This window comes from Electrophorus electricus, chromosome 5, assembly GCF_041902795.1.
Source record: "Electrophorus electricus isolate QZ-2024a chromosome 5, ASM4190279v1, whole genome shotgun sequence".
NCBI lineage: Eukaryota > Metazoa > Chordata > Actinopteri > Gymnotiformes > Gymnotidae > Electrophorus > Electrophorus electricus.
Window position 1 is genome coordinate 26,729,666 of NC_137501.1, and position 23,528 is coordinate 26,753,193.

Genomic DNA, 23,528 nt, shown 5'->3' on the forward strand with positions numbered 1-23,528 from the left:
ATCTTAATCTTCAATCTGTGACTCAAGTATAAACACGCAAGATAAACAACTAAGAGTCATGTGCAACTAAGAGTCATGTGCAAAAACAAAGTACACTGTAGTGAAGACATTAAAAATTATTCCCCTGATGAAGTTGTAACCTGCTCAAAAGGGGGGCTCTCTTCCACCTCCAGGCCAAAGACCAAACCTGGGACACACTGGTGCCTTGAGGAATAGCAACAAAGTCATAAATGGCCCAGCTATCAAGATGGCCTCGCTCCTAACCCTCAACCCCCTCTCCTTGAAGGTCATGGATGGTAAAATGAAAAGCTCTTACCAGCCTGGAAGAACTAAAATTAGTTAGGAAGAACTAAAATTCCATTAAACTCAAATTCCTACCAGGGCAAATAATGTTGCTCATCCCACACATTCACAAGTAACAACTTACAATTTAACCTACTATGATGTCAAATACTCAACCAATAATGTATGGTGATTTTCATAATTTGGAAATGATATGTGTTCTGTTATTTTATAAATGCCTGTTGTCACATTATTCTGTTCATTACTTGTCCTTCATTAATTTGTATTATTCACTCATATTACCTCAACTGCATATTGCTTAACCTCATGCAATATTGCAAACAAATTCACTCCTAGTTGTGTTTACCAGAAACCCTATATGAACCAATTAGACAGTATATTAAAGTTAGTACTTTGTAATGCCTAGAAACCAGGAAAGTAATTAAACTGAAAAAAAGCATATCAAATTAGCGACTTTCATGAGTTGAGACTGAATTATTAGTCATTAAGACATTAATTAAAATTAATTAATGGCAGGAATTAATGGAAGGAAGCATGGCTTAAATTTGCCAAGTTGGCAAGCTAATTAGAGACAGAAAACAAGCAGCAACAGGACCTGAGCACCTTGCAGTCACTGAGTTGACCATGAACACCTTTGTATATGTAACACCTTTGAGTCAAATGTGAAGACATCTATGCAACAGCTAAAGCTTGGCCAAAATTGGTTCATGTGACAGGACACTGATCCCAAGAACACCAGCAAATCTACAACAGATAATGACATGGAATCTGTTGTGTGGTGTTCATCCAAGGTTGTATTTACCTCATTTTAAGACCTGCCAAGGACCAGATGATTCATTATGTCCTGATGCATAAAACCATTTAGCTCAAAGAGTGTATACCTTTTTTCACATGACTGTACATGTAGCTTTAATTTCTTGCCTGATACAAGCTTCTTCCCAAAACTAGCAATTTTGACAGCTCTTTCATATCCCAGCCGCTAGTGGTGGCTAGGCGAGACGAGGGGCCTGGCCATCACCCACCTGACTCGGCTTGCATGCGCACGGCTTTGGCCTTGGCCAGCTCCAGGGCCGTGATCCAGCGCTGCCGCTCCACCTCTGAGCTGGCCTTCAGGTGATAAGTCTGTGCGCCGCCGTTTGAGATCACGAAGTTGCACGAGTCCTCCACAGCAATGTTGGCCGTGGCCAGGTTGATGGTGCCACGGCACGTGTGACCCATCTCCGCCTGGGTCCTGATGGGGAGAGAAAGAATACATTTTTAAATCATTTCAACATTCCTACAAACATCAGCAAACTCATGTTAATGATTAAACATGGCCAATAACACAGGCATAGAGCCTGGAAATTGGTACTCTTACAGCAAACATTAAAAAGAAACTACTTGGCAGCCTTTGGTGAACCGCAGTAAAAGATTCATCGAGAAAGAACACCTTGAACTGTAAAGCACATAAATCTGTTATGCCCAAATCTGAAACGCATACAAACCAAGCTACTGTCAGCAAAACTCAGGCCTTCACTCATCTTTAAAGCATACAGGGATAGCCGCTGCTGAGGAGATCCGCGTTTATCTTCGTCAGCTCACATCACGCAGCCTCTTCTGTTTGGACTAAACACTTGTGATGTTTGAAACATCAACACTTTCTGATGAGTTTGCACTATGGGCTGGGCAGATGGGGAAGGCAAGGCAGACATGTGAGGCCCTGTATAACGATGCTCACATTTGTTTAAACTGATTTAGAGAGATCTCATGTGGGCCTTTCCACGAAAAGAAGATACAATATTTAAATACCACGGTATCTTTTCACAAGCAGGCCACTAAATTCAACCTTTGTGGGCAAGCCAGATGCCACAAAAGATGACAACAATCAGCAAAGCAGATCTAAATGCACATTCTATCTAATAACCTTTCACTGAAGGGATGAGACACATGGTGGACATGTAGCCGACGCTCTGGCCAAATCGTGAATCTAATTCCAGTTACATCTAGTCAATTTGCAGAGCAAGTCATTGGAAATCAAGCCACTAAACTAAAGGTTTCTCTCTTGTTGGGGAAGTCATACACTATAACAAGATATGGCCAAGGGCATTTCTACTACAATGATTAGGTCAACATTTAATTTTTACTAGGCCCCAATGTCTACTACTTTCTTCCACTCTAGTAGAGCCTCATCTGCATCACCAACACACTACATTACCAGTTTCCCAGATTTTGCTAAAAAGATTCACCACTAACTCACCACTATCACCGCTATTTAGTCAAAGGCAATGTTTAATCCATGTCTGGAAAATAAAATATGTTTTAGTTTTGACATCCACAACTAATACATGATAAAAAATCAAATGAAGTATTTTGTACATCATTTATGCAAATAAATACTTCCACTGTGCAGTGGCTGGCTTGTAATTTGTCAGTTTCATTAGCTGTGCTGCCATCTAATGACTGCAGGATGTCAAAAATTTTGGACCATCCAGGAGGAGGACAGGTCTTTCAATCTCCATTTGTCTGTCTGCCTGCATGCCCACTCGTGTCTCTGTCTCCCTCAAACACACACGTAGCCGCTCGCACACACACAGACACACAAAAGCACTTCCTACACATACTACACTGCTGAGTGTTGAAAAATCAAAGCTGGGTGCTTCAATTAGTTTGCAGTGCTGCCTCACAAGACAAGAGACAGTAAAAATGAGGGCTGAAGTAGCCCCTGAGATCTTCCTGAACTTGGATGACCCCCTCCCAACACACACACACACACACACACAGACAGCAGTCACTCTCTCTGAACAGTATGCAGAAAAATGTATTGAAACAAGTTCTGCATAAAGGTCAACATAAAATAATACTGTTAGCTTAATAAATACAATTTCCCCATGTACTGCTTGCTATAATTAGTAAAAAATTACCATGATACACAATCCCAGTTCTCCTTTGCAGGGTATATACTAAAGTAATCTTTTGCATAATTAGATGAAGATGAATACATAAAAGGGCTCATCATACCATTCTTGGCTTGCTAGACAAACAGTGTTGTTACACGCAAACAAACCCAACACATTAATAATTGACAAAGACGGATGAAGGGGGACGGCACGTGTCCATCAGAGCAGCTTGTGGCTTCTCCTCAGGTAAACTAGCATCATCTTACACATCGTTTCACTGACAAACAATGTCAATAAAATGTCCCCTATGCCAGATATTAAGCACCTCGTCCGCTCGGTCTCTCCGCAAAAAGCGCAAACAAGTGAGGTTCCTCCTTGGCAAATTAACAACTCTCACCTATCTAGCAATGAACAGCATTGTATAAGGCTTACGTTTCCATAGCGTGTCTTGTTGATCCGATATTACGGTGTTACGATGAAACTTGTCTTGCCTACAGACACCTCAAACCTTACAGCTGTGTTCGCTGTTTACCCATTACAGATCAGCATGTAAACATTTGTTAGAGGAAAAATTGAGGACTTACCTGTAGTAAGACAGCAAACCGTTGCTCAAGACGAACCATCGTCTTTGGTATCCCTTGATGTAATTTGTCCATTTGAAAAGCCAGCCTTTATAAGTATCTCCGGGTGCTGCAGTGGGTGCCTTGGGCTCCGACATCACGACAGCCCGAGGCTTCACAGTGTCTGCTAGGGGCCTGTTCATATGCAAAAACATTGTTTGTAACCCAACCTAAACACGGCTACGTCAGTAGTTAACAAAAGGGTCAATTACAAAAAAAGCCACTACAAAAAGCACAGACTGACGTACTTACTGTTTACCACGGGCAAGGTGAGCCCGTCAACATAGGTCAGCATTGATTAAAACAGCAACCGCGTTAGCTGACACCTCGGATGTCGGGGGCAATAACCTAGTGTAGTTGGCTTTTGGCCAGCTCGTTAAAGAAGTTTATTGCCGTGGCAAATGTCCGAGTGTGGCATTTGTAATGTAAAATTTTATCGTATTTTGTAATGAATATAGTTTAAGTAGTATCAACTTGCCAGAAGTGTTGGTCAAGCGCTGCATAGTGTTTCTATCTTAGCTTACTCGGTTTCGCCTACGTGTACAAAGTTGGCTAACCGTTAGCAGGTAAACCTGGCAATCTAGCCAGCCAAGAGCCACTTTTTTTTCATACTGCCGTTTACAGTTTACTGCATTTTGTAATAAACCAAATGATTAGTTTAAGATGCATTAATTACGACAGTAGCCCAATAGAACAGCTGAAGCCAAATGTGAACATGGCCATAACTCAAAACGTTAGCTATCTTGCTAACGCAAGTCTATTTTCACCGATATCATAAGAGGCCTGCTAGCAACACACTGTTGAATTAGCAAACTGGTAACATAATCTGTGTTTAAATATGTAGGTTAAGCATTTCGATGATATCCCCCGACTAGCTAGCTAGTCTGAAATTAAATCTCTTTAAACCACTTGAACCTGCAGCTGGCGACATGTCAACACCGAGTGTTCGCTAGCTAGGTTAGTTATAAATAACAAGATAACCTAGCTAGTAACATATTCGGCAGAATTAGCCAGCTACAGACAGTGAATGCGACAATTTCCACTGTTATTATATATACTAGCTAACATAGCTACGTAACGAGCTAAAGAATAATTGCAAATTATAACTTGATTAACAAACCAATGTAGTGATGGGGCTAAGAAATAGCTGGCTAGGCTAAGAAGCTCTCTAGCTATCTGACAGTAAACGAGTATTCATATATATATATACAGAGAGAGAGACAACACGGATATGACCGTAAATTACGCTCTAACAATAAATGGCACGAAATGTATACCTGTTATGTTACAAACTCATTTAGCTAACATCGTGGATATTCAAAACACAAGCCTACCTATCTCACAGTCCCCCTGGAACAAGGAAGTTGATTTCGTGTTCGCATGAGACGAAGTGCGACTCTGCGCCTGCATCGATGGACAACACAGCCGACTGACTTTTGCTGTCAATGTTTTCCTCACGTTGACAGAAAGAAAGTATTTAAAAGGTGTTTAGTGAAGCATTTTAATACATGTGTTTCAAATGGATATCTGTAAGTTTTACATTTAAATACTTTAATTATCAGTGCACTCAAAGTAAATTCCAAAAATATGGAATTTAGGATAGGGTAGGATATAACCTACAAATTGATATGTCCTATAAATTGTGTGTGTGTGTGTGTGTGTGTGTTTATATAAATATATAATCATAATAATATATATTACAAAATGTCATATAGGTTAATGATGAAGCTAGCAAATGTATCCTGTGCAATGTTGTTGTTGTTAATTATTTTTAAAACATTTCAAAGGAAGAAGGTACCGTTATCTTTTGATACTCTATTTTGTACCCAAAATATATGTTTTAATTTAATGTTTCACTTACATTATCTCCCACAACTTATCTATGAAGGTTCCATGGTGTAATGGTTAGCACTCTGGACTCTGAATCCAGCGATCCGAGTTCAAATCTCGGTGGAACCTTTGTCTTTCTGCTTCTGACTCCATTACACTTAGCTCAGGAAGTACAAAAGTGACCCATGAATCACTGCTGAGTCTGTCTGGATTCATTTGAACGGCTATTGCACAGTGGAAAACGCTTCACAGTTAAGTGGCATACTACTTTAACTATACAATGCAAATTAATGAAATACCTAATAAAAACCCAAGGCAAAAGTCTTGATTTAAGCCAGGTTGATTTATTTTGACACTATTTGATATCTTTGTTATTAAAGCACAATATTTGATCCGCTCAATGGAAAACTTTCATAAATAATTAATAATCTATTTGTTAATGAAACTTTTAATTATTACACGTGTCACCAACAGCCATATCAGAGGAAAGGCTACAAGTATTGTTTTTCAATTCAAGAGCAGTTACTGAGTGTTGTAATGCTGCCATCTAGCGTGGATATAAGCAGTAACGTGTCTATTAAAATATCTGAGAAAATGTATCTATAAAATATGAAATAACACATTAACACATTAATAATATTAATATTATTAATATTAATACTATTTAGTAATTTGTGCAATATGTTAAGAATAACTAAACAGTTCTTATCTGTGGCCGAAATAGCTCAGTTGGGAGAGCGTTAGACTGAAGATCTAAAGGTCCCTGGTTCGATCCCGGGTTTCGGCATAAGATAATACCTTTTACAAAGGGAAAATAAACCAAAAAAACCCTACATCTTTTTCCAGGTTTTAGGTTCTAGGTCCTTCTAGCTAGCCGCATACTTCCTTGTGTATGGGTTCCATGGTGTAATGGTTAGCACTCTGGACTCTGAATCCAGCGATCCGAGTTCAAATCTCGGTGGAACCTTTGTGGTAGTTTTGACTTGCTCTCTTGCTGACTTAAAGATAGGGTTTACCGAAGTCTTTTACAGTTTTTCTCATTTGGATACACATATTAAATGAATTAATAAATGAATAAATTAATGACTTATACTAAAATCCCACAATCATACAATATTTCTTCACAAATATAAACACAGTCTTATTTATTAAACACAGTTTGCAGTTCTTCTGCACTCATTTTGCAAAACATCACAATATTCAGTTCCTGTCAATACATGTCTCATTTTCCTAAACAGGAAGAGGACAGGGAAGACAAATAATTATTTGCAGAGACATATGACCAGTTCTTGTGGATAGTGCCATACCTTTAAACAATGGAATGAGTATGACGGAAGCTGTCGTATTACAGGAAAACTGATGAACAGATAGAGACATATAGGTTTTGACAAGCTCAATGCCCCATCCCTGGATGTTCACTGGAGTAGGTGAAGAGACCTTTTTAGAGGTTGCATGGTGTAATGCTTAGCTTAGTCTGACTTTAAATCTTGGTAGAACCTTCAGCTTTCTGTTTTTGACTTAATTTAGCATTTTTTACATTTTTACATCCCATGAACCACAACTGAGTCTTTCTGGATCCCTTTGAAGGGCTATTTAGTGTTCACTGTGTGAGTGAGAGAGCTCAAGTGCATCCCCTTGAATAATCAGTGCTTCCACTGACAGCAGTTGTAATTTACACGTTGTCAGCATTGTAACAGGTCACATGTATAAACTGGCAGGCAACTGTCATTCTTAAATCCCCAGTCAGCTAGTCTAAAAGTGAAACATTCAAATGTAAAATAAAGATGCAGACTTCAAAAATAGGAGAAGAGAATAGTCTTTTATTGCAGGTTAACATTAACAAGTATTTTTGAGGCACCCTCAGCAGAGGTTCTAACAATCTATTTATAGAGCAAACATTTTTATATATTTGTCAAAAGTGATTATGTATTCACTTCACCTTCTTTTACATATTAGTGTTTGCATTCACCAGCATTACATTCAAACCATACATTAGTCAATATATGCAAACTGATATTCAACACCCACACCAGTTGGAAGCCGTTACCACCACATTCCAAGACTTCTCTGGACCTTATCCTAAAAAACATTGTTTTTCTATACAGTCCTGAGCCTGGTATAGAATCTTACACATATCTCACACTGAGGTCCACTGAAGTCTACCCAGTATCCTTTATAGAAACCTTTACAGAGGCCTCCTCCCAGTACTCAAATCATTCTGAAAGGACACAGAATCTCTATACTCCCTTGTGTTTTATGTTATTAATAGGTATAATGCACTGTTAAGCACTCTTTTCCTTGTAAATACAATTTCTATTACCTCACAACATAAAAAAAACCAAACAATGATCATTATGCCATTATCTATAAGAAACATTCAAAACAGTAACCTGGTACGACATCTGGAGTAAGGGCAACTGTATGAAACATGCATACTATTTCTGTAATATTAGTAAGTTAGCTAATGTTTCATACAACACCAGTGATTAAAAAACAAAACAGCTTATACAGGCAATGGCATCAATAACCCCCCCCCCCCCCCCCCCTCCACACACACACACACACACACACACACAATATTTTCAAGCCTTGGCTGCTGCCCTGATTGTTATGGGTCCTTTCACTTTTATTCGAATAAAAATACAAATACAAATCATTTTCTGCCTCAACAATTACAGATACAAATACAAATACTGGGCTGTCTGCACATTCCTAATAGGGACATTCTGACTGAACTGTCTGTAACTGGCAACTGTGAGCCTTTAATGTTTAATAAATCTTCTGAAATATTTTAACACAATTCTAGGGCTTATTTTTATTGCAAAAACATCAACCTGCAAAAGACATGTAATGCCCTTACGGAGTAGTCAAACCTTTATTTTGAAATGTGTTGCCGAAAATGACCGGAACCGGTTATATTTGCTTACTTGCTTTCCCATTACCGCCTTCACATAGTTCAGGTGAGATATTTTATAGACTTTTTATACACTAATACAGTAACCAAGTCAAAAATAATTAGCCTATACATTTATCATTGTGATTTTTTTTATAACGGAGGACTAAGTCAATTTCAAAGTAAAGCAATGTAGCTAGCTAGCTTAACAGTCTTTAGTTAAATGACGTGATCGTGGACGTTAGCTCGCTGGCTAGCTACAACCTTAATTTTACACAGTTTATGATTTGAAATTCGCCAGTGATTAGAGCTACTGTTTCATTGGCTGTGGTAGCTTGTTGTTCAAGTCTGTACGGTAAAATAATCAATTTGTGCCGTAAGACAGTGATTGCACATCTGCATCGCGTTATCTGCTATTTGCTGTTCACAGAAAAATGCCAACTTGCTGGTTTGTTAGTGAAGATGACCGCCACAAACCCATTCAGCTTCCTCATCACCAGGCACTGACTCTGGGCCGGAGTCCAGAAACTAGAATTAAAGACCAAAAGTGCTCTAGAATGCAAGGTAACAGCACCCCGAAAATCCAAAATATCGTAATCTACCAAGTGTAAGTACCTGATCACTACAGGTTTACTCTCTCAAGGCAAGTGTTTTTAATGATATTACATCAAGTAATTTTTATTCGGTTAATATGTGCTTGGTCAATATCTACTATTATATGTTACTTACTTTATTATTAGTTATATCTCCAAAAGACTACATGATATTGATGATAAAATGATGACAGTGAGTTCAGTAAAATGATAGTTGACATTTTGGGGCCTTAATATTGTAGCCTTTTTAAAAATCTGGATCTAATAAAATTGAGATGCTTACTTATCACTTATCTTCCCATTTAATCTAATGCTAGGTAGAACTTGTCATGACTTGTCTCCGTCATGTATCAAGACAATCATAATATATTTATCTATTTTCATAGTTGAACTAAGAGCAGACTGCAACAAAGGATTCATCTTCGTGAAACAGGTTAGTCATTCTAGCATGTGAAGCTGATTAAAATAATTTTAAATAACATAAATGATTCTGCTAGGCTTGTCAGGTACAATGCTTAACCTTACCAATGCACAGATTATGTTCATGTTGCTTTACAGTTAGGTACTAACCCGACAAGTGTGGATAATGTGGTTGTGGGCAAAGGCAATCAGGTAAAACACATTGTTGGTGCAAACATATTGTCATTAGTGACCATTGTGCCAGACCATCTGGTTTGGAATTGATTTTGCCATAGTTTCAACCATTATTTGTGTAATGCTTGCTATGTTGCTTAGTAACTGAATCTGTCGTACAGGTTGCTGGCCATAACAACCTGTCAACGCCGTTTCCCTCACCTCTACAACCAGGTGACCCTAAAACAAGGCCAGAAGCTCCATATGGTCAACCAGCTCTTCCCATACACAGTGAGCTTCAATGAAGATGCCTCCAGCCCCACTTCTCCCAGGGAGGGAAGCAAGCCAACTAAGAGGCCCCACCAAAGGGACCCTTGCAGGGATGAGGCAGAGAGCCCTGCCAGCAAGGTAGCCACCTCTTCCCTTCAAGCGCGGGCAGCATACAGTCCACCTCTGGTGGAAAAAGCAACACCTGTGTCGGCCAAGGTGGTGAGTTTCTTTTTGCGCATTTTTTTATTGACACTTGTGCGACTTTCTGTATAGCTAAGATTATCTTTCACAATGCAGAAATCAGCTTTTAAAGAATATCCATCCCCTGTCAATGAGACATGAACGTCTGTGTGCTCATGCTTGTAGGGTATTTAGTGCTTGCCTCCACGTGTTTTCAGCTACCCATTGGCAGCTGCTGGAGAAGATGCCATGCTTGGCTTCCCATGTCTCAAAGGAAGCACACATTTGCTGGCACACTTCTCAGTTGGCAATTGTCCAACGCAGGAGAGTTAGCTTGCTAGTTGGTGGGTGAGAATTGGCATAACAACTAAAGATGGGAGAAAATGGATAAAAATACATTTTAAAAAAGGTTTACTTTAAAGAACAGGACTGAATCCTACAGAATTAGTTTTGTGTATGTAGTTTTACATCAAGGCAGTGAACATATTTTCTGCAGGAATCTGCTGGCCACTGGAGTCAGGGTCTCAAAGTGTCAATGCAGGACCCAAAGATGCAGGTATGATGAAATTAAATGTTGCTAATTCAGATGGAATTGATTTGAGTTGAGCTCGTGAAGTACTAGACATGGATTATCAGACACTCTGATAGAGATCAAACTTATTGACCACCACACTTTTATCATGCACTCTGGCTCCCAACATGTCATTGAGAAACCTTAGCCAGCTTATTTGAAAACCTCTGATCTAGTAGACACCATTCAGTTGTCCCTCCAGTATCTGCACAGCCATGAACTAAAAGCAAGAGCCCCTGCCATTGTGTAGCTTCCCACATCAACTACTTTTGCCTTGTGTCCACCTTGGTCCTAAGGTGTACAAGGATGAAAAGGTGGTAGTGATTAAAGACAAGTACCCGAAGGCAAGGCACCACTGGCTGGTGCTGCCTTGGGAGTTCATCTCCAGCCTGAAGGCCCTGCGGCCCGAGCATTGCCAGCTATTGAAACACATGCAGCAGGTGGGGGACAGCATGGTACAAAAGTGTCCCGACGGCCAGACATTGCGCTTCCGCCTGGGCTACCATGCCATACCGAGTATGAGGTGAGAGAGGCACCCCGTAATTGCTTTGAAGGTATTTTTCTTACACTTGTTACGCAGGGGCGAAGAGATAAAAATTGACAGTGGAAATGTGCATCATTGTGGGTTTAGGAAACAGCAAGACTTACTAATGTGGAAGTAATATTTTACGATATGTGTTGTTGCCTTCATAGTCACGTTCACCTGCACGTGATCAGTCAAGATTTTGATTCCCCTTGTCTGAAGAATAAGAAACACTGGAATTCATTTACCACAGACTACTTCATTGAATCTCAGGGTGAGTGGGATGTAAAACTGACTACTGCATAGATCTGGCACTATCCACCCCATTTACACTTCAATGGACAGTTTTCAGTGTTCTAACACATCTAGATAATAACCAAGAACCTTCAATAGCTTTTAAAACAGGAACTGTCCAAATAAACATGGGAAAATATTAAATAATCCACAAACCAGTCTGCTAACATAAAGTGGCACTAAAAACACATTTATTCCAGAATCCTCTCCCTGAATTGCTTTTTTTTAAACTGTAAAAAATCAAAACAAGATGTTATACATGGTGATAACATTTTCAACTTTATAGAAAGGCCTGAAGTAACAGTTTCAGACAAGTGAATTCTGGATGCAGAAAGCCTTAATCCTAATGTCTAACGTTTGCTTTGTAGACGTCATTGCCATGTTGGAGCGAGATGGAAAAGTGAGCGTGAAGGATGGCACGAGTGAGCTGCTGAAGCTGCCGTTGCACTGTCATGTCTGCCGCAAAGAGCAAGCGACAATACCGAAGCTAAAGGACCATCTCAAAACTCATCTTCCATCGTGAACCATCCCCAAAGTCAGCGAGTCAAACGAATATGTTATTGGCTTAAAATAAGAGCTCAGTATGTAGAGGTTTTGTTTTGTTTTGTAATAGGTAGGAAAAAGTACATGGAAGTGTTAGTTTCAATTACAGACAAGGAATACTTTATAACCAGGACACTAAGGTGTTTAAAATGGTGCCTTAAAGTGCTGGTAAATAATTTACAAACTACATATACGTTTGTGTGTGCAACAGACACAGATGACTTCTGTTACAGTAGTAAATGTTCTGTTTTAAAGGTTTAAGCTGTTTCGTAAGTTGAAATTAAATGGCTCGCGTTCATAAGGACATTTTGTGTTGGTCCAGTTAATGACGCATTGATTGCCTGTGCTATTTTTAGTGTGATTAAATGACAAGCATTTGGGCAAGAACAAGCTGATTTTAAATGTGCAAAACCTACTGCATTTCTTTTGACTTTAAATAGGACCGTGGTCCCCATCGTGCAAACGACCAGCTAATGACAATGAACTCTTCACACACTACTACGACAGAAAGGTCCCAGCTGTCATGAGTGACTGTGGACGACGCTTTAAAATTCCCCATAGCGGTGGTGCTGGACATTGGAACTGGACACACAAAAGCGGGCTTCGCTGGAGACGATTCCCCGTCGTGCGTAATATCCAGCGTGGGGTTTTCTGTCAATGGAGAAGACTAGTAAAACCAACTCAAGAGTGGAATGGTGAGAAACTGGGATGCACTAGAGGAACTGGTGTCTCCAGAGCACCATGACGATATGTCAGATCCACCTTTATGTCCGACGGCTACCGGAGGAAAGTTCGCTGAACACATACTCAGGACTTTCAAGGTTCCGGCAACGCGCATTACCAACCAATCCATATGGTCTGCTTTTTATGGTGGAACAAAATCTCAAGTAGTAGACTGTGGCCAATGTCTGAAGTTGTTCCCATTAATGATGGATAGCGTACAGCTAATGAAACCAGACAAGTGGAGTATGCCGATGAAACGCTAAACTGCTATTTGGAGAGTATCGTTTGCATCTCAGGAACTAGCATGTCTAACATTAAATAATTTTGCTTTGTTAGATAAAATAAACAAATACTGTTGTGTCCATTAACAGAGTCCTACAAAAACAATAACGCCATAACCCACTGTCTACCGGATGGAATGACACTTATACTGAGTAACGAGTGTTTTATGTGCCCGGAGGTCCTTTTTTAACTGTCTAGTTGGCCTTTGGAAGCCAAGTATATTGATTATGAACATTAATATCTGTGACGTTAAGCTGAAGAACGAACTCTTGAATAACGTCATCTGTGGTGGCTCGACGATGTTCCCAGGACTCCAGATGCACTTGCAGTGCGAGTTTAACACTTTAGTGGGTAAAAGTGTAAAGGTCGTAGTTGCATCAGAGTGCGACAACGCCATCTGGAAAGGAGGCTCAATTCAAGCCTCTTAACAAGTCTTTTCAGTCCCTGTGGATTTGGAGGAATGACTACAGAGAGAGGATCCTCTTTCTTGAAAAAATATTTCTTACTCTCATATGCTGCAATGACTGAATACTGGAAATTAAAGTTTCCACATGCAAAATTCTATTCATTAATCATTTTATGTACAATTTTAATCATAGTAAAACCACAGGTACCTAGTAGTACAAATACTAGTGATTGATGTTCCAGCTACTAACTACACCTTTGCATTAGGCCTACACAAAGATGTAGGTTAAGGATACAAATGACATCCTAGCAATAAAATGTAAGCTTATTCTAAAACATTCGCATTCAGGTGCTGCTAAAAACCCCAACTACCAACTCCTATACCCTGAACCTAGAATACAGCGCAGAGAGGACGTTCCAGTCTCAATTCCTCACTGGACGAATTTACTTTAAATTTAGTGTCTTTCTAGTTTAATTTCACAGTCAGAATTTCAAACCTTTTGCATTGTCTGATCAGTCCTTCGCAAAATATTGGGTCTATCATGCGCTACTTGTATTTAACCAAGTTTTGTTTTCTGGAACTAGAAGCAAGACTCCATTTTGGCAAAGGAAAAAGTGTCAATATTGGATTGCCTACCGTTTTTATTATAAATAAAAGCTGAATGATGTACAGAATAAATCATAGACATATCTCAACTAGAAAAAAACCTGAGACAGCATAAGAAAACCAACAATAACAACAACTTATGTTATGTTAACAGTTCTCAAACTTATACCCTTTAAATACAAAACGACTCCACTTACAGGTCCAAAAAAAAAAAAATTATCTACAAAAGTATTGCTAAAAGCATTTCAGATTTAGTCATACAAAAGACGGTCAAAAGAAGTATGCATAGTTGTCTCACAGGTGCTTATGTAGTTAGATCACATAGTGAGGAAAAATCCCTGGTGAAGCCGTTAGCCTACTCCATCAGAAGCACCTGCTGTTGGCGTAACAAGTGTTAAAGGCTGATCCTCGTCATGCCGACGTTCCTGCACGAGTCTGAAACACAAACATGCCCAGTGCACTGCATCATGCCAGCATGTGTGGGTGTCCTTAATATGTCCACGTTTTCAAATATAGGAGTTTGTGTTGCACTGTGCACATGTCCCACAGAACATAATGGGATAAGTACCTTCAAACTATTTTCTTTGGCAGTACTGTACAAAGTAACAAAAAAAAAAGCACTTAAGCGCTCACCATTGGTTTCATTTCCCTGCTGTCTCCACCTGCAGCTCTCTTCCCCTCTGCTTCAGCTTTTCGGCTGCTCTCCACGAACTCCTGTTGCAGGGTAGAAGTGTCAGGGACAATGACACTATATAGCAATACATCACCTGTGACTTAGGGCTCCTGTGTCAATTTGATCAAACTGTTTCATTTTGTTTAGCTCATTTCATCTGAAGCAGGTGGCTTACCCCGTCATGCACAAACTACTTGATTAGATATTTTAAACTGTGCCACCAACAACCTGTCCTTTTGTTTTGACCAAATGGGGGCTTTCAAACAGACAAATCATTTATGGCAGAAGTAAACTTTGATGCAACTGTGTAAATCTACTAAAAAGTAAAGCCTCACAATGGTCCCAGCCAGCTTAGAGCAATGATATCCAATTAGAGTGCCTTTTATGTCACAAAAAACCAAAGCAGTAGTGCTGTCCTCCAAGTGCATTTAGCCCTTCTACAATACCATGATAGCAGAAGCTCCATCACAATGGAAACAGGTGTTAGCCATCACACTCATTAATTGCTATGTGGATAGTAGATGGGACGTGGTTAAGGGATTCACTCAACCGGGTAAGCAATAAAGAAATCTAGACAAATAATCAAATGGCTTGGATTACCATCAGCGCTTTGTCCATGTAGTACTCGCTGCCGGGACTGCCATCGTTGTACTTTGTGTCGATGGCGAAGCAGAGGAAGAGTACGTCCACCACCATCTCGAAGATGGACAGGAAGCAGTGGGCCACCAGGAAGGCGAATATGCACACAATGATGAGCGGCAGGACCCACACCGTGTACTCACGTTGGTAGTTCAGTGCCAGCACACCCGCGAACGCCGTGCATGACACAATCAGGACCTGGAAGCCCACCCCCACCATTTGGTTACAACTGCCCACTTTGAATACAACATTGTGTCCAATAAAACCTGCACACTACTGGATTAACATTGTGGAAGTGGCAAAACGGATAAAGTATGCAAAAGTCCATTTAAAATAATAATTTAAAAAAATAAATAAATTGAAAAATGGATTTATATAAAGAATGCTAAATGTAAAGACTCAGACCTATGGAGAACTCAGGTAGGACGACACTGACAGAACATTCTCTATTTGCTACTTAGCTCCGAAAGTCATGTTGTCTGCAGTACCTTTCCTAAAAACAGGACAAAATCTCCAACAGAATTGATGGTAGCGACACGAAGCGCATTCTCAGCGAGGATGATGAAGGCATCTCGGGCCGACGTACAGAAGCTGGTGCTGTTTATTGCTGTAGCTACATATGCGTTCTTGAGGAAGGAAGACAGTTTCAAGAAAAACGTCAATATTCAACAACAAATATTGGCGCAACAAATGTATACTAAATTGTTCATTCTAAGCACAACTAAACAGTTAATCAACAAGGAGGAATTGTGTATAACTTGCTTCAAAGAAAAATTGCAATCATCATCATAATGTGGTGATAGCATCTTTACCAGCAATGATGATATAAACACCAACCACATCAAGCTCTGTCAGCTTATCAAATCCTAGGTAGAGCTTGTTGTTTTAAACATGGTCTGTATCTACTCACTTGATTCAGGAAGCTGAGGCACTTTTCAAGACACCACAAACAGCAGACACAGGCTTTCAACATGCATCGAGCACAAGCATTTTCCTGTGGGAGATAATGTTAAACCACTATTAATGTTATGACATGAATCGTTTATAACAATGTAACCCTCAATCACCTCACTGAACTCACACATACAGTATGGAATGAAAACCTGGCACTGAAATGGATTAATTAAATCAATTACTTCAAAACTGCTTAAAATTTAGTATGTCAGTAGCTGCCTTCTCCCAAAGAAGACTATAAATTTCTCACCTTTTTGGCCTGACAAAGCGTTAAACCAAGTTTTAAACCAAGGTCTCAGAAATGAGGCTCGGCCTCTGGAGATTTTACGCAGGACACTCACACTGCCTTTGAGCTGGCTGTGGATGTAGGTGAGGATGAGACGGGGGAGCTCCACCAGCGTGATGATGAAGGCCCCCTTTGCCACCGTGCCCAGGTGGTAGCGCATCAGCCGCATTGCCGACGAAACGATGGGAGTCAGTGGCAACTGCGACTTATCTCTAAGGTGAATGCAGAAACCGTTAGCGAGTGGATAATGAGTGCCATGATCATCATGGGCAAGCTAGTAGCACACAAACTGGTTGTTGGTGTGCATTTCTGCTGAAGTAGATGCAAGTAAAAGCTGAATTTCTGTGGTAAGCCCCATGCCTCCTCATTCCTTTGACCTCTGATCTGGTGAAATAGTGTGACCACTAGCCTTGCCTCAGTCATCAACTAGCAGGCCAGGAAAAACAAAGTGACAGATTTAAAAAACATCTTTATATGACGAGCCCCACCACTCATCATTCTGAACGACCTTAGACCCCTGACCTTGTGAAGTAGTACGTGACGACTGCCCCCGCCACAGTCATCTGCTGGCAGGCCAGGATGAACTCACTGACCCAGATCAGACCCACAGCATGGTACCACACCATGTACTGCAGAGGCTCAGCCATCTGGAACTCCACCAATCCTGTCTGGTTATTTTTCACTGGGTTTCCTGCAAACATGTGGCAACACAGTTACTAGCCATTCTCAAATACACATTATTACATTGCTTTTACACAGAACCAATTTAATTTATATAGTGCTAATGCAAAGTTTAAAATAAATACATATGGCTAACTGAAAGTGCTTTCATTTTGGCCTGACCCATAAATCCCCTAAAACACGTCCAAAAATATTTGACGAGCCTTTGCGTTGTACCTGTTTCTGCAGTGCAAGTATATAAAGGTTATTATAATGATGAATTTTCTTTGAAACATTATGGTGCTGGGCAGAATCGAACCTGCTGTCCCAAGCAGGAGCAGCACAGTGATCCAGTAGACCCAGAAGAGCATGAGGGTGAGGAAGGTCCAGAAGGGTTGCATCACAAGCAGGGGCAGGTGGCCGAACACTTTGCTGGCGACGCGGAACAGCGCAATAGTCAAAGCCACGCGCTTCCTCATGAAGAACATCAGCAGGAGCAGCACAATCTGATGGGGGTAGGGAGGGGAGGAGACATGGGTGAGAGCACGAATCATGTTGACTGACAAGTGTTTTCAGTCCCGTGACTGGCCACTTTATATTAGAATGTGTGCAATGCCTTCATAATTACTGAATAATAATTCTTCTATATGTTAATTATTAAGAGAGAACTTGAATGGCACAGTTCTGACAGACCCAGGCTATGTGGTTGCATGTGTACTTTAAGATTGGCAGGTATTTTGATTCTGTCAAGTTCCTCACATTTACACACGGAACATATTATTTCACATAAATACTCATTAATACATAAAATGTAATTCACACTTAAATATATCCAATGCTTTGACCTTTGTGATCATGAGTTAAATTCAGGATTGAATGTCCACAGAAATATAATGGACAACACAACACCCCCCCCCCCCCCCCCCCCCCACACACACACACCCACCCACACTCATGCACGGTCAGTACCGTGAAGACTGTAGCAGCTATGGCGTAGATGAGCAGGGCCTTCTGGTTATCCTCAGCCACCTGGAGTTCGCTAGCAGGCAGAGTCGTGTTCGCAGATACCCGGTGGTCTACATAGAGCCACCAGAGAACTCCAGTACCACCTGAAAGATGGTATGCCTTATGTTAGCTTCAAAATCTGGAAAATCTGGCTATTTAACTAACCGCCAGCCTCCACTTTACCAATAAATCAGAAAGTATGCAATTTCTTCATAAATCCCTGAATAATCATTCCCCAGTCTGTGGATTGTTTTTAAGAGACTAGGATGCCAGTTTTGGGAAAAGGGAATCTTATCTTTTTGTGCTAACAGGTCTGACAGTGTAACAAGCAAGCATGACCAGCAAGCTTAGGACAACGTACCCAGGGATCCGAGAACCACAATAGCTGTGAGAAGCCACACCAGAACAGCTGAGATGAAGCGAATCAGTGCCATGAGAATTATGGAGAGAACTGGAGGGAGCAAAAGAGACATGAGTGGCAGGCGGCTAAGGGATTAGAGCCTTCTATATTGTGGGAGGAGCTTAACAGAGGGTAGCTACCTAATGAGAGCATGCATAGCCCCATAATGATCTCCTTCGAGGTCATCACCCCAGCGATGACCCTGTGCAGCACACTGTTGTCACTGACGAACGTGATAAGGGCCTCAGCGAACTTGGAGTAGCAGGCGATGTCCGCTGGGGTGCAGCGGTGGAAAACTGGTAAAGACTTACTGCACAATTACAGAGCAGATTATCAACACAAACGCATTACAAAAGTGGCGGTCATACAGTTTAATTACTGCATATACAGTGCCTCCAAGTAGTATTCAACCCCTTGCAGATTTTGCAGGTTTACACATTTGGAGTTAACTTAGCATTGTGAAATTTGGACTGTAGATGGGCGTGGACATGTGAAATGCACTGCAGCTAAAAAATGTTATTTCTCTGGTTTTTTTTTTTTGGTTTTTTTTTTTTTTAACCAGAGAGTCAATTATTATTCAACCCCTCAACCCACCAGAATTCTGTTTGGTTCCCTCAAGTATTAAGAAGCAATTGAGGTATTAAGAACAATGAGCTTCACATCCTTGGATTAATTTTCATTTTTCCCCCCCCAACCTGTTCTGACTATAAAAGCCCCTCCCCAAACAAGTGAACAGCACTCATACATGGTCAACATGGGAAGAATTAAGGAACATTCCAAGGCCATCAGAGACAAAATTGTGGAGGGTCACAAGGCTGGCAAGAGGTACAAAACCCTTTCCAAGGAGTTGGGCCTACCTGTCTCCACCATTGGGAGCATCATCCAGAAGTGTTATGGAACTATTGTTAACCTTCCATGGCCTGGACAGCCTTTCAAAGTTTCCTCCCATGCTGAGGCCAGGCTTGTACAAACGGTCAAGGACAACAAGGAGGGAGCTCTGGGGAGATCTCATGGTGGTGGGGACATTGGTTTCAATAAATACCATAAGTAACGTACTCCACTGCAATGGTCTCCATTCCAGGCGAGCCCGTAAGGTACATTTACTTTCAAAGCGTCATGTCAAGGCCTGTCTAAAGTTTGCTCATGATCACTTGAAAAATTCTGAGGCAGACTGGTTCAAGGTTCTCTGGTCTGATGAGACCAAGATTGAGTTATTTGGTGCCAGCCACACCCAGGGCATTTGGCAAGAGGATGGCACTGCATACGACCCCAAGAATACCATCCCTACAGTCAAGCATGGTGGTGGCAACATCATGCTGTGGGGCTGCTTCTCAGCCAAGGGAGGATGGCACTGCATACGACTCCATGAATACCATCCCTACAGTCAAGCATGGTGGTGGCAACATCATGCTGTGGGGCTGCTTCTCAGCCAAGGGGCCCAGCCATCTGGTCCATATCCACAGGAAGATGGATAGCACAGCCTACCTAGAGATTTTTGCCAAAAACCTCACCCCCTCCATCATGGATCTTAAGATGGGTCGTCATTTCAGCTTCCAGCAGGTCAACGTAATATTTAGGCATCTTTTAATAAATGCTACTCTTGTTCAAAATTTGCAGGCTCCAAATTATTTGCATCTTGCTGAATTTGAAAAATCTGCAGGGGGTTGAATACTTCTTGGAGGCACTGTACTTAAACCTATGACCACTTGCAGCATTTGTCCATAATTTCAAATGTAATATATTCTTATAATAGACTTTGAATTATAATATGTTTTACCTCGGAGGAACTGGAAGCTTGGGACATTTGGTAGCCCTGTTTGGATCAGTGGGGTATGTGCTGGGGTTCAGTTCATAGGAGCACAAATAAGATCCTAAAAGTTAAGGGGAAAAAAAGAATGTCAGCCAGTCATATCATTCCTTATGGCTTTTCATGACATGGAGATATGAAAAGAAACTGATCCCAAGTTACTTCTTTGAAAAGCTTTTCAAATATTCTGGAAAGGCAAAGAAGTGCTAACCGTTGCTCTCTGCGAACTTTTTGAGATCTTCATAGGTTTGCAGTTCGGCCTCTGGACAACTGGAGACGCACAGGGCCATGGACTTGATCTTCCTTCTCACTACATCAACGTTGCAGGGGTCCAGGAAAAAAACATACCTACACAATAGAAACAAAACTGTATGTGGAAATACAGACCTGGAAAACTTAAATATGCAAATCTGGGATGGCAATTCATCAAAGGTGTTTTATTTTTTTTCATATTATGAAATTCTATTTATTTGCATTATAAATAAAATTAGAAATATTATTGTTTTATTGTATGCTATTCTCATTCATCATGACATTCCTGTCACTTGGATATAAACATTTTAGACATAAGAAGAAGAAAGACTGATGTGTTAAGGGTGAGGACAGGGTTAGAGGTCATCTTTATGTGTGCAGCTCTTCAAAAAATGCTGCCTGACAGTTTTGGGAGGGTTAAATCTTCTTACATGAACTAATATGATTAGACCTACCCCCAAAATGTTCCTCAGACAATTGCACAGGTTTCCAATAGTCAACATATTAATTGAAATATAAGAAGGCTGACAAAGTCCTATAGCTCTACAGAGGAGCCCAGGGGTTGGGTGCAAATCAGTGCCTTGCAGTTTCTTGAATCCATCCAATTCTGCCATTCATCTTAATTTCAGCTTTTTCAAGGGTTGAATCAAATACTAATCACAGAGGTGATTATGACGACCCCCCCCCCCCCAAAGACTGGTCTAACTCACCTTAATAACATTAGAGCAATTTTGAAGTTTAGTTTCCTCTTTGCTCTACTTACTTTTTTGAGGTTTGGTCTTGGCCGCTGAGTTCGATCCCCGGGATTTTGCCATTCTTCTGCCCGCAGATGTTGCCGTAGCTGTCATACCCTGAAATGAGTCTGGAGGCTGCCCCGGTGGATATGGCAAAACCACAAATAAAGAGCTACCAAAATAAAAATCAAAGCATATTAAGAGATAACAAATACAATCTGACTCACAAAACTTATAAAGTAAAACAGTATGTTTTTGAGTGGCCTCTGAATACACCTACTACTTCTTAATTATAGGATTTAAATACACTCAAGGTTTATCCCAAATATCACCCTTGTTTGGTACACCTTTTAGTTGTACCGTGTAACCATGAATGTGCCCTACCCTTCTACTACCTTATTGTGAGGGGGACCCTCTTAAAAACGGTGATGACTTATACATAAGTACAAACTCCAGCAATGCTGCTGTGCCTTTGCGACTATCCTGTCAATGTCACTGCTGTGTTGAAACGTTCCATCGCCAAAAATGATATAGGCAATCATGCGGGTTAACCTTTGCTCAAAAACTGGTCATCGACGTAGGCGGTAGACATCGACTGACAAAGTGTGGATGGCAACGGATAAGCTACAGTCTAGAAATGCACACACATAAACAGAAATGTGAACCTATTAAAATGGCCTCAGCTGTTCCGAGTAAAATGGTCGATGTCAAATCATGTACTCACCATCCCGATATTGAATATAGCAAAAAGGAGGAGCCATAGAATGTCAGTGCACTGGCGATCCTCCAGAGGTTTCCAGTCTCGCTTTTTCTACCAAAAACACGAAATCATTTTTCTTTTGTTCACGCGCGGCATCCTAAAAGTTTACAAGGAAAACTTTTTTTAAATAAATGCGGGCAGCCACCTTTCAGGCGGAAATGAGGTCATCACTATTGCCAACCCTGGCCTTATTCATCCTCTGCCAGTTTTATGATATCGGTATTTAAATACCTTCTTTTGCTATTTCTCCATATATGGTAGTCCTAATGAATTAGGCCTAAACCTGGGACTCTGTTGTAGGTTCAAACTAAGGTCTACAGTCTCCAGGCCATGACGGCTGTAGTGCAATCGAAACTGTTTCTTTCAAATAATATATACTTCAACGTGATATCAAATATATTGAGCCTACAACAAATATGCAATGGAATGCATGCATTGAATAAGATTTCTGTATGCTTACCTCTGTGCTACCACAGCATCCCATTGCAGGAAACTCCTGAGTTGAGAATCGTAATTACGGAGGAAACAACACCTAAACTAACCGGGAGTTGCCTGGTTATGTTCTAGTTTTTAAGGAAAGCAAGCAAAACAGAACAATATCCTGAACAATACCTCTAGATGTCTGCATGTGGAGTGACTAGAAAACGCACACGGGTCGCACGTCCTATCACTTCCAAGTCGCGTATCTTGCGGAATGGATGAACTTTGGGTTTTTTATATTTCTCGGGATTTGTCGGAAGAAGAATACTTCCTCAATTTTGTGTCTACTAGTAGCAAACGCGAGGGCGGAAATAATCCTTGAGCATGTTTAGCCTGCTGAACGTGGATCAGGCGTTTTTGTGACTAGTCCAAGACAACGTATCCGCTAGAAGTCACAACTGATCCCGAGTCGGCTTATCTAGTTTTGAAAGATTGACAGACGGCGCCAGATTTGATTGACAAAGCGTCAGTTTACTAGTTACTGTAGAAGTCTCCAATACATTATTCAAAATTTAAGACGTGTTTTTGGGTGAGTCAATAGAACATCGACAAAAATGTGTAATATTTACTTAATTTTAAATTATTTAAAAATTAAACGATATAAAGTGATTAGCCTACATCTGAAGTGTGCCGTTCTGCAAGCTCTGATTACAAGGATAAAAAAAAAAAAGGATTTTTTGTTGTTGTTGTTGTTTCTTTGGATGGATATTTTTCACCAGTAGATGGCGACAGGTTCCCTGGACTCACGCTGTCACCTGGTTTCGACAAATATAAAAGATATGACCTACTTCA

The 23,528-nt window shown here is 40.6% G+C and overlaps 3 protein-coding genes and 3 non-coding genes across 19 annotated transcripts in view; 4 read left to right on the forward strand and 2 right to left on the reverse strand.

The window, feature by feature from the left end:
- osbp (oxysterol binding protein) overlaps positions 1-5,234 on the reverse strand; it is a 17,630-nt gene extending 12,396 nt beyond the window's left edge. For 3 of the 8 annotated variants that reach the window (XM_027020470.3, XM_027020471.3, XM_027020467.3), the window contains exons 1-3: positions 4,048-4,134; positions 3,764-3,934; positions 1,326-1,534 (exon numbers count right to left, since the gene is read on the reverse strand). In XM_027020470.3, the coding sequence (XP_026876271.1) occupies positions 1,326-1,534; positions 3,764-3,934; positions 4,048-4,094 (427 nt within the window). In that variant the 5' untranslated portion in view covers positions 4,095-4,134. Of the gene's footprint in view, positions 1-1,325; positions 1,535-3,763; positions 3,935-4,047; positions 4,155-5,133 lie in introns of those variants that run through there. The other 5 variants (XM_027020475.3, XM_027020472.3, XM_027020473.3 and 2 more) reach the window with 4 other exon arrangements.
- A 452-nt stretch (positions 5,235-5,686) lies between these two features.
- trnaq-cug (transfer RNA glutamine (anticodon CUG)) lies at positions 5,687-5,758 on the forward strand. The gene has a single exon. It is a non-coding gene; the product is annotated as a tRNA-Gln (tRNA).
- Positions 5,759-6,343: 585 nt separating this feature from the next.
- Positions 6,344-6,416, forward strand: trnaf-gaa (transfer RNA phenylalanine (anticodon GAA)). Its single transcript has one exon. It is a non-coding gene; the product is annotated as a tRNA-Phe (tRNA).
- A 108-nt stretch (positions 6,417-6,524) lies between these two features.
- Positions 6,525-6,596, forward strand: trnaq-cug (transfer RNA glutamine (anticodon CUG)). Its single transcript has one exon. It is a non-coding gene; the product is annotated as a tRNA-Gln (tRNA).
- Positions 6,597-8,533: 1,937 nt separating this feature from the next.
- Positions 8,534-13,633, forward strand: aptx (aprataxin). Of its 7 annotated transcripts, XM_027020447.3 has the most exons (10): positions 8,534-8,589; positions 8,953-9,086; positions 9,502-9,548; positions 9,674-9,727; positions 9,923-10,177; positions 10,635-10,694; positions 11,006-11,232; positions 11,403-11,506; positions 11,895-12,061; positions 12,510-13,633. In XM_027020447.3, the coding sequence occupies exons 2-9, from the start codon at positions 8,957-8,959 to the stop codon at positions 12,047-12,049; spliced, it is 1,032 nt and encodes a 343-aa protein (XP_026876248.2). In that variant the 5' UTR covers positions 8,534-8,589; positions 8,953-8,956; the 3' UTR covers positions 12,050-12,061; positions 12,510-13,633. The 7 variants fall into 7 exon arrangements, with proteins under 7 accessions (XP_026876248.2, XP_026876247.2, XP_081570740.1 ...); XM_027020446.3 differs by lacking the exon at positions 12,510-13,633 and having other exon boundaries at positions 11,895-12,373; XM_081714614.1 differs by lacking the exons at positions 10,635-10,694; positions 12,510-13,633 and having other exon boundaries at positions 11,895-12,373.
- Positions 13,634-14,103: 470 nt separating this feature from the next.
- Positions 14,104-23,085, reverse strand: slc44a1a (solute carrier family 44 member 1a). Its single transcript, XM_027020442.3, has 17 exons — positions 22,869-23,085; positions 22,717-22,788; positions 22,221-22,307; positions 21,526-21,668; positions 20,722-20,858; positions 20,481-20,574; positions 18,844-19,013; positions 18,665-18,754; positions 18,268-18,407; positions 17,618-17,804; positions 17,161-17,329; positions 16,694-16,850; positions 16,309-16,392; positions 15,887-16,024; positions 15,360-15,596; positions 14,720-14,800; positions 14,104-14,521 (listed from the first exon to the last, which is right to left on the reverse strand). Exons 2-17 carry the CDS (start codon positions 22,738-22,740, stop codon positions 14,498-14,500), a joined length of 1,962 nt encoding a protein of 653 aa, XP_026876243.2. The 5' UTR covers positions 22,741-22,788; positions 22,869-23,085; the 3' UTR covers positions 14,104-14,497.
- Positions 23,086-23,528: the final 443 nt, after the last annotated feature.

What these genes read in the sequence shown, in the direction of transcription:
- slc44a1a (XM_027020442.3), bottom strand. Translation starts at nt 22,740, where the DNA reads ATGGGATGCTGTGGTAGCACAGAG. An exon ending in GATGCTGTGGTAGCACAGAG is followed by an intron (nt 22,308 to 22,716) that starts GTAAGCATACAG and finishes TGTTTTTGGTAG; the next exon opens with AAAAAGCGAGACTGGAAACC. An exon ending in GTCACGTACTACTTCACAAG is followed by an intron (nt 16,851 to 17,160) that starts GTCAGGGGTCTA and finishes CATTCACCTTAG; the next exon opens with AGATAAGTCGCAGTTGCCAC.
- aptx (XM_027020447.3), top strand. Translation starts at nt 8,957, where the DNA reads ATGCCAACTTGCTGGTTTGTTAGTGAAGATGACCGCCACAAACCCATT. An exon ending in AAAGTGCTCTAGAATGCAAG is followed by an intron (nt 9,087 to 9,501) that starts GTAACAGCACCC and finishes CTATTTTCATAG; the next exon opens with TTGAACTAAGAGCAGACTGC. An exon ending in GATTCATCTTCGTGAAACAG is followed by an intron (nt 9,549 to 9,673) that starts GTTAGTCATTCT and finishes GTTGCTTTACAG; the next exon opens with TTAGGTACTAACCCGACAAG.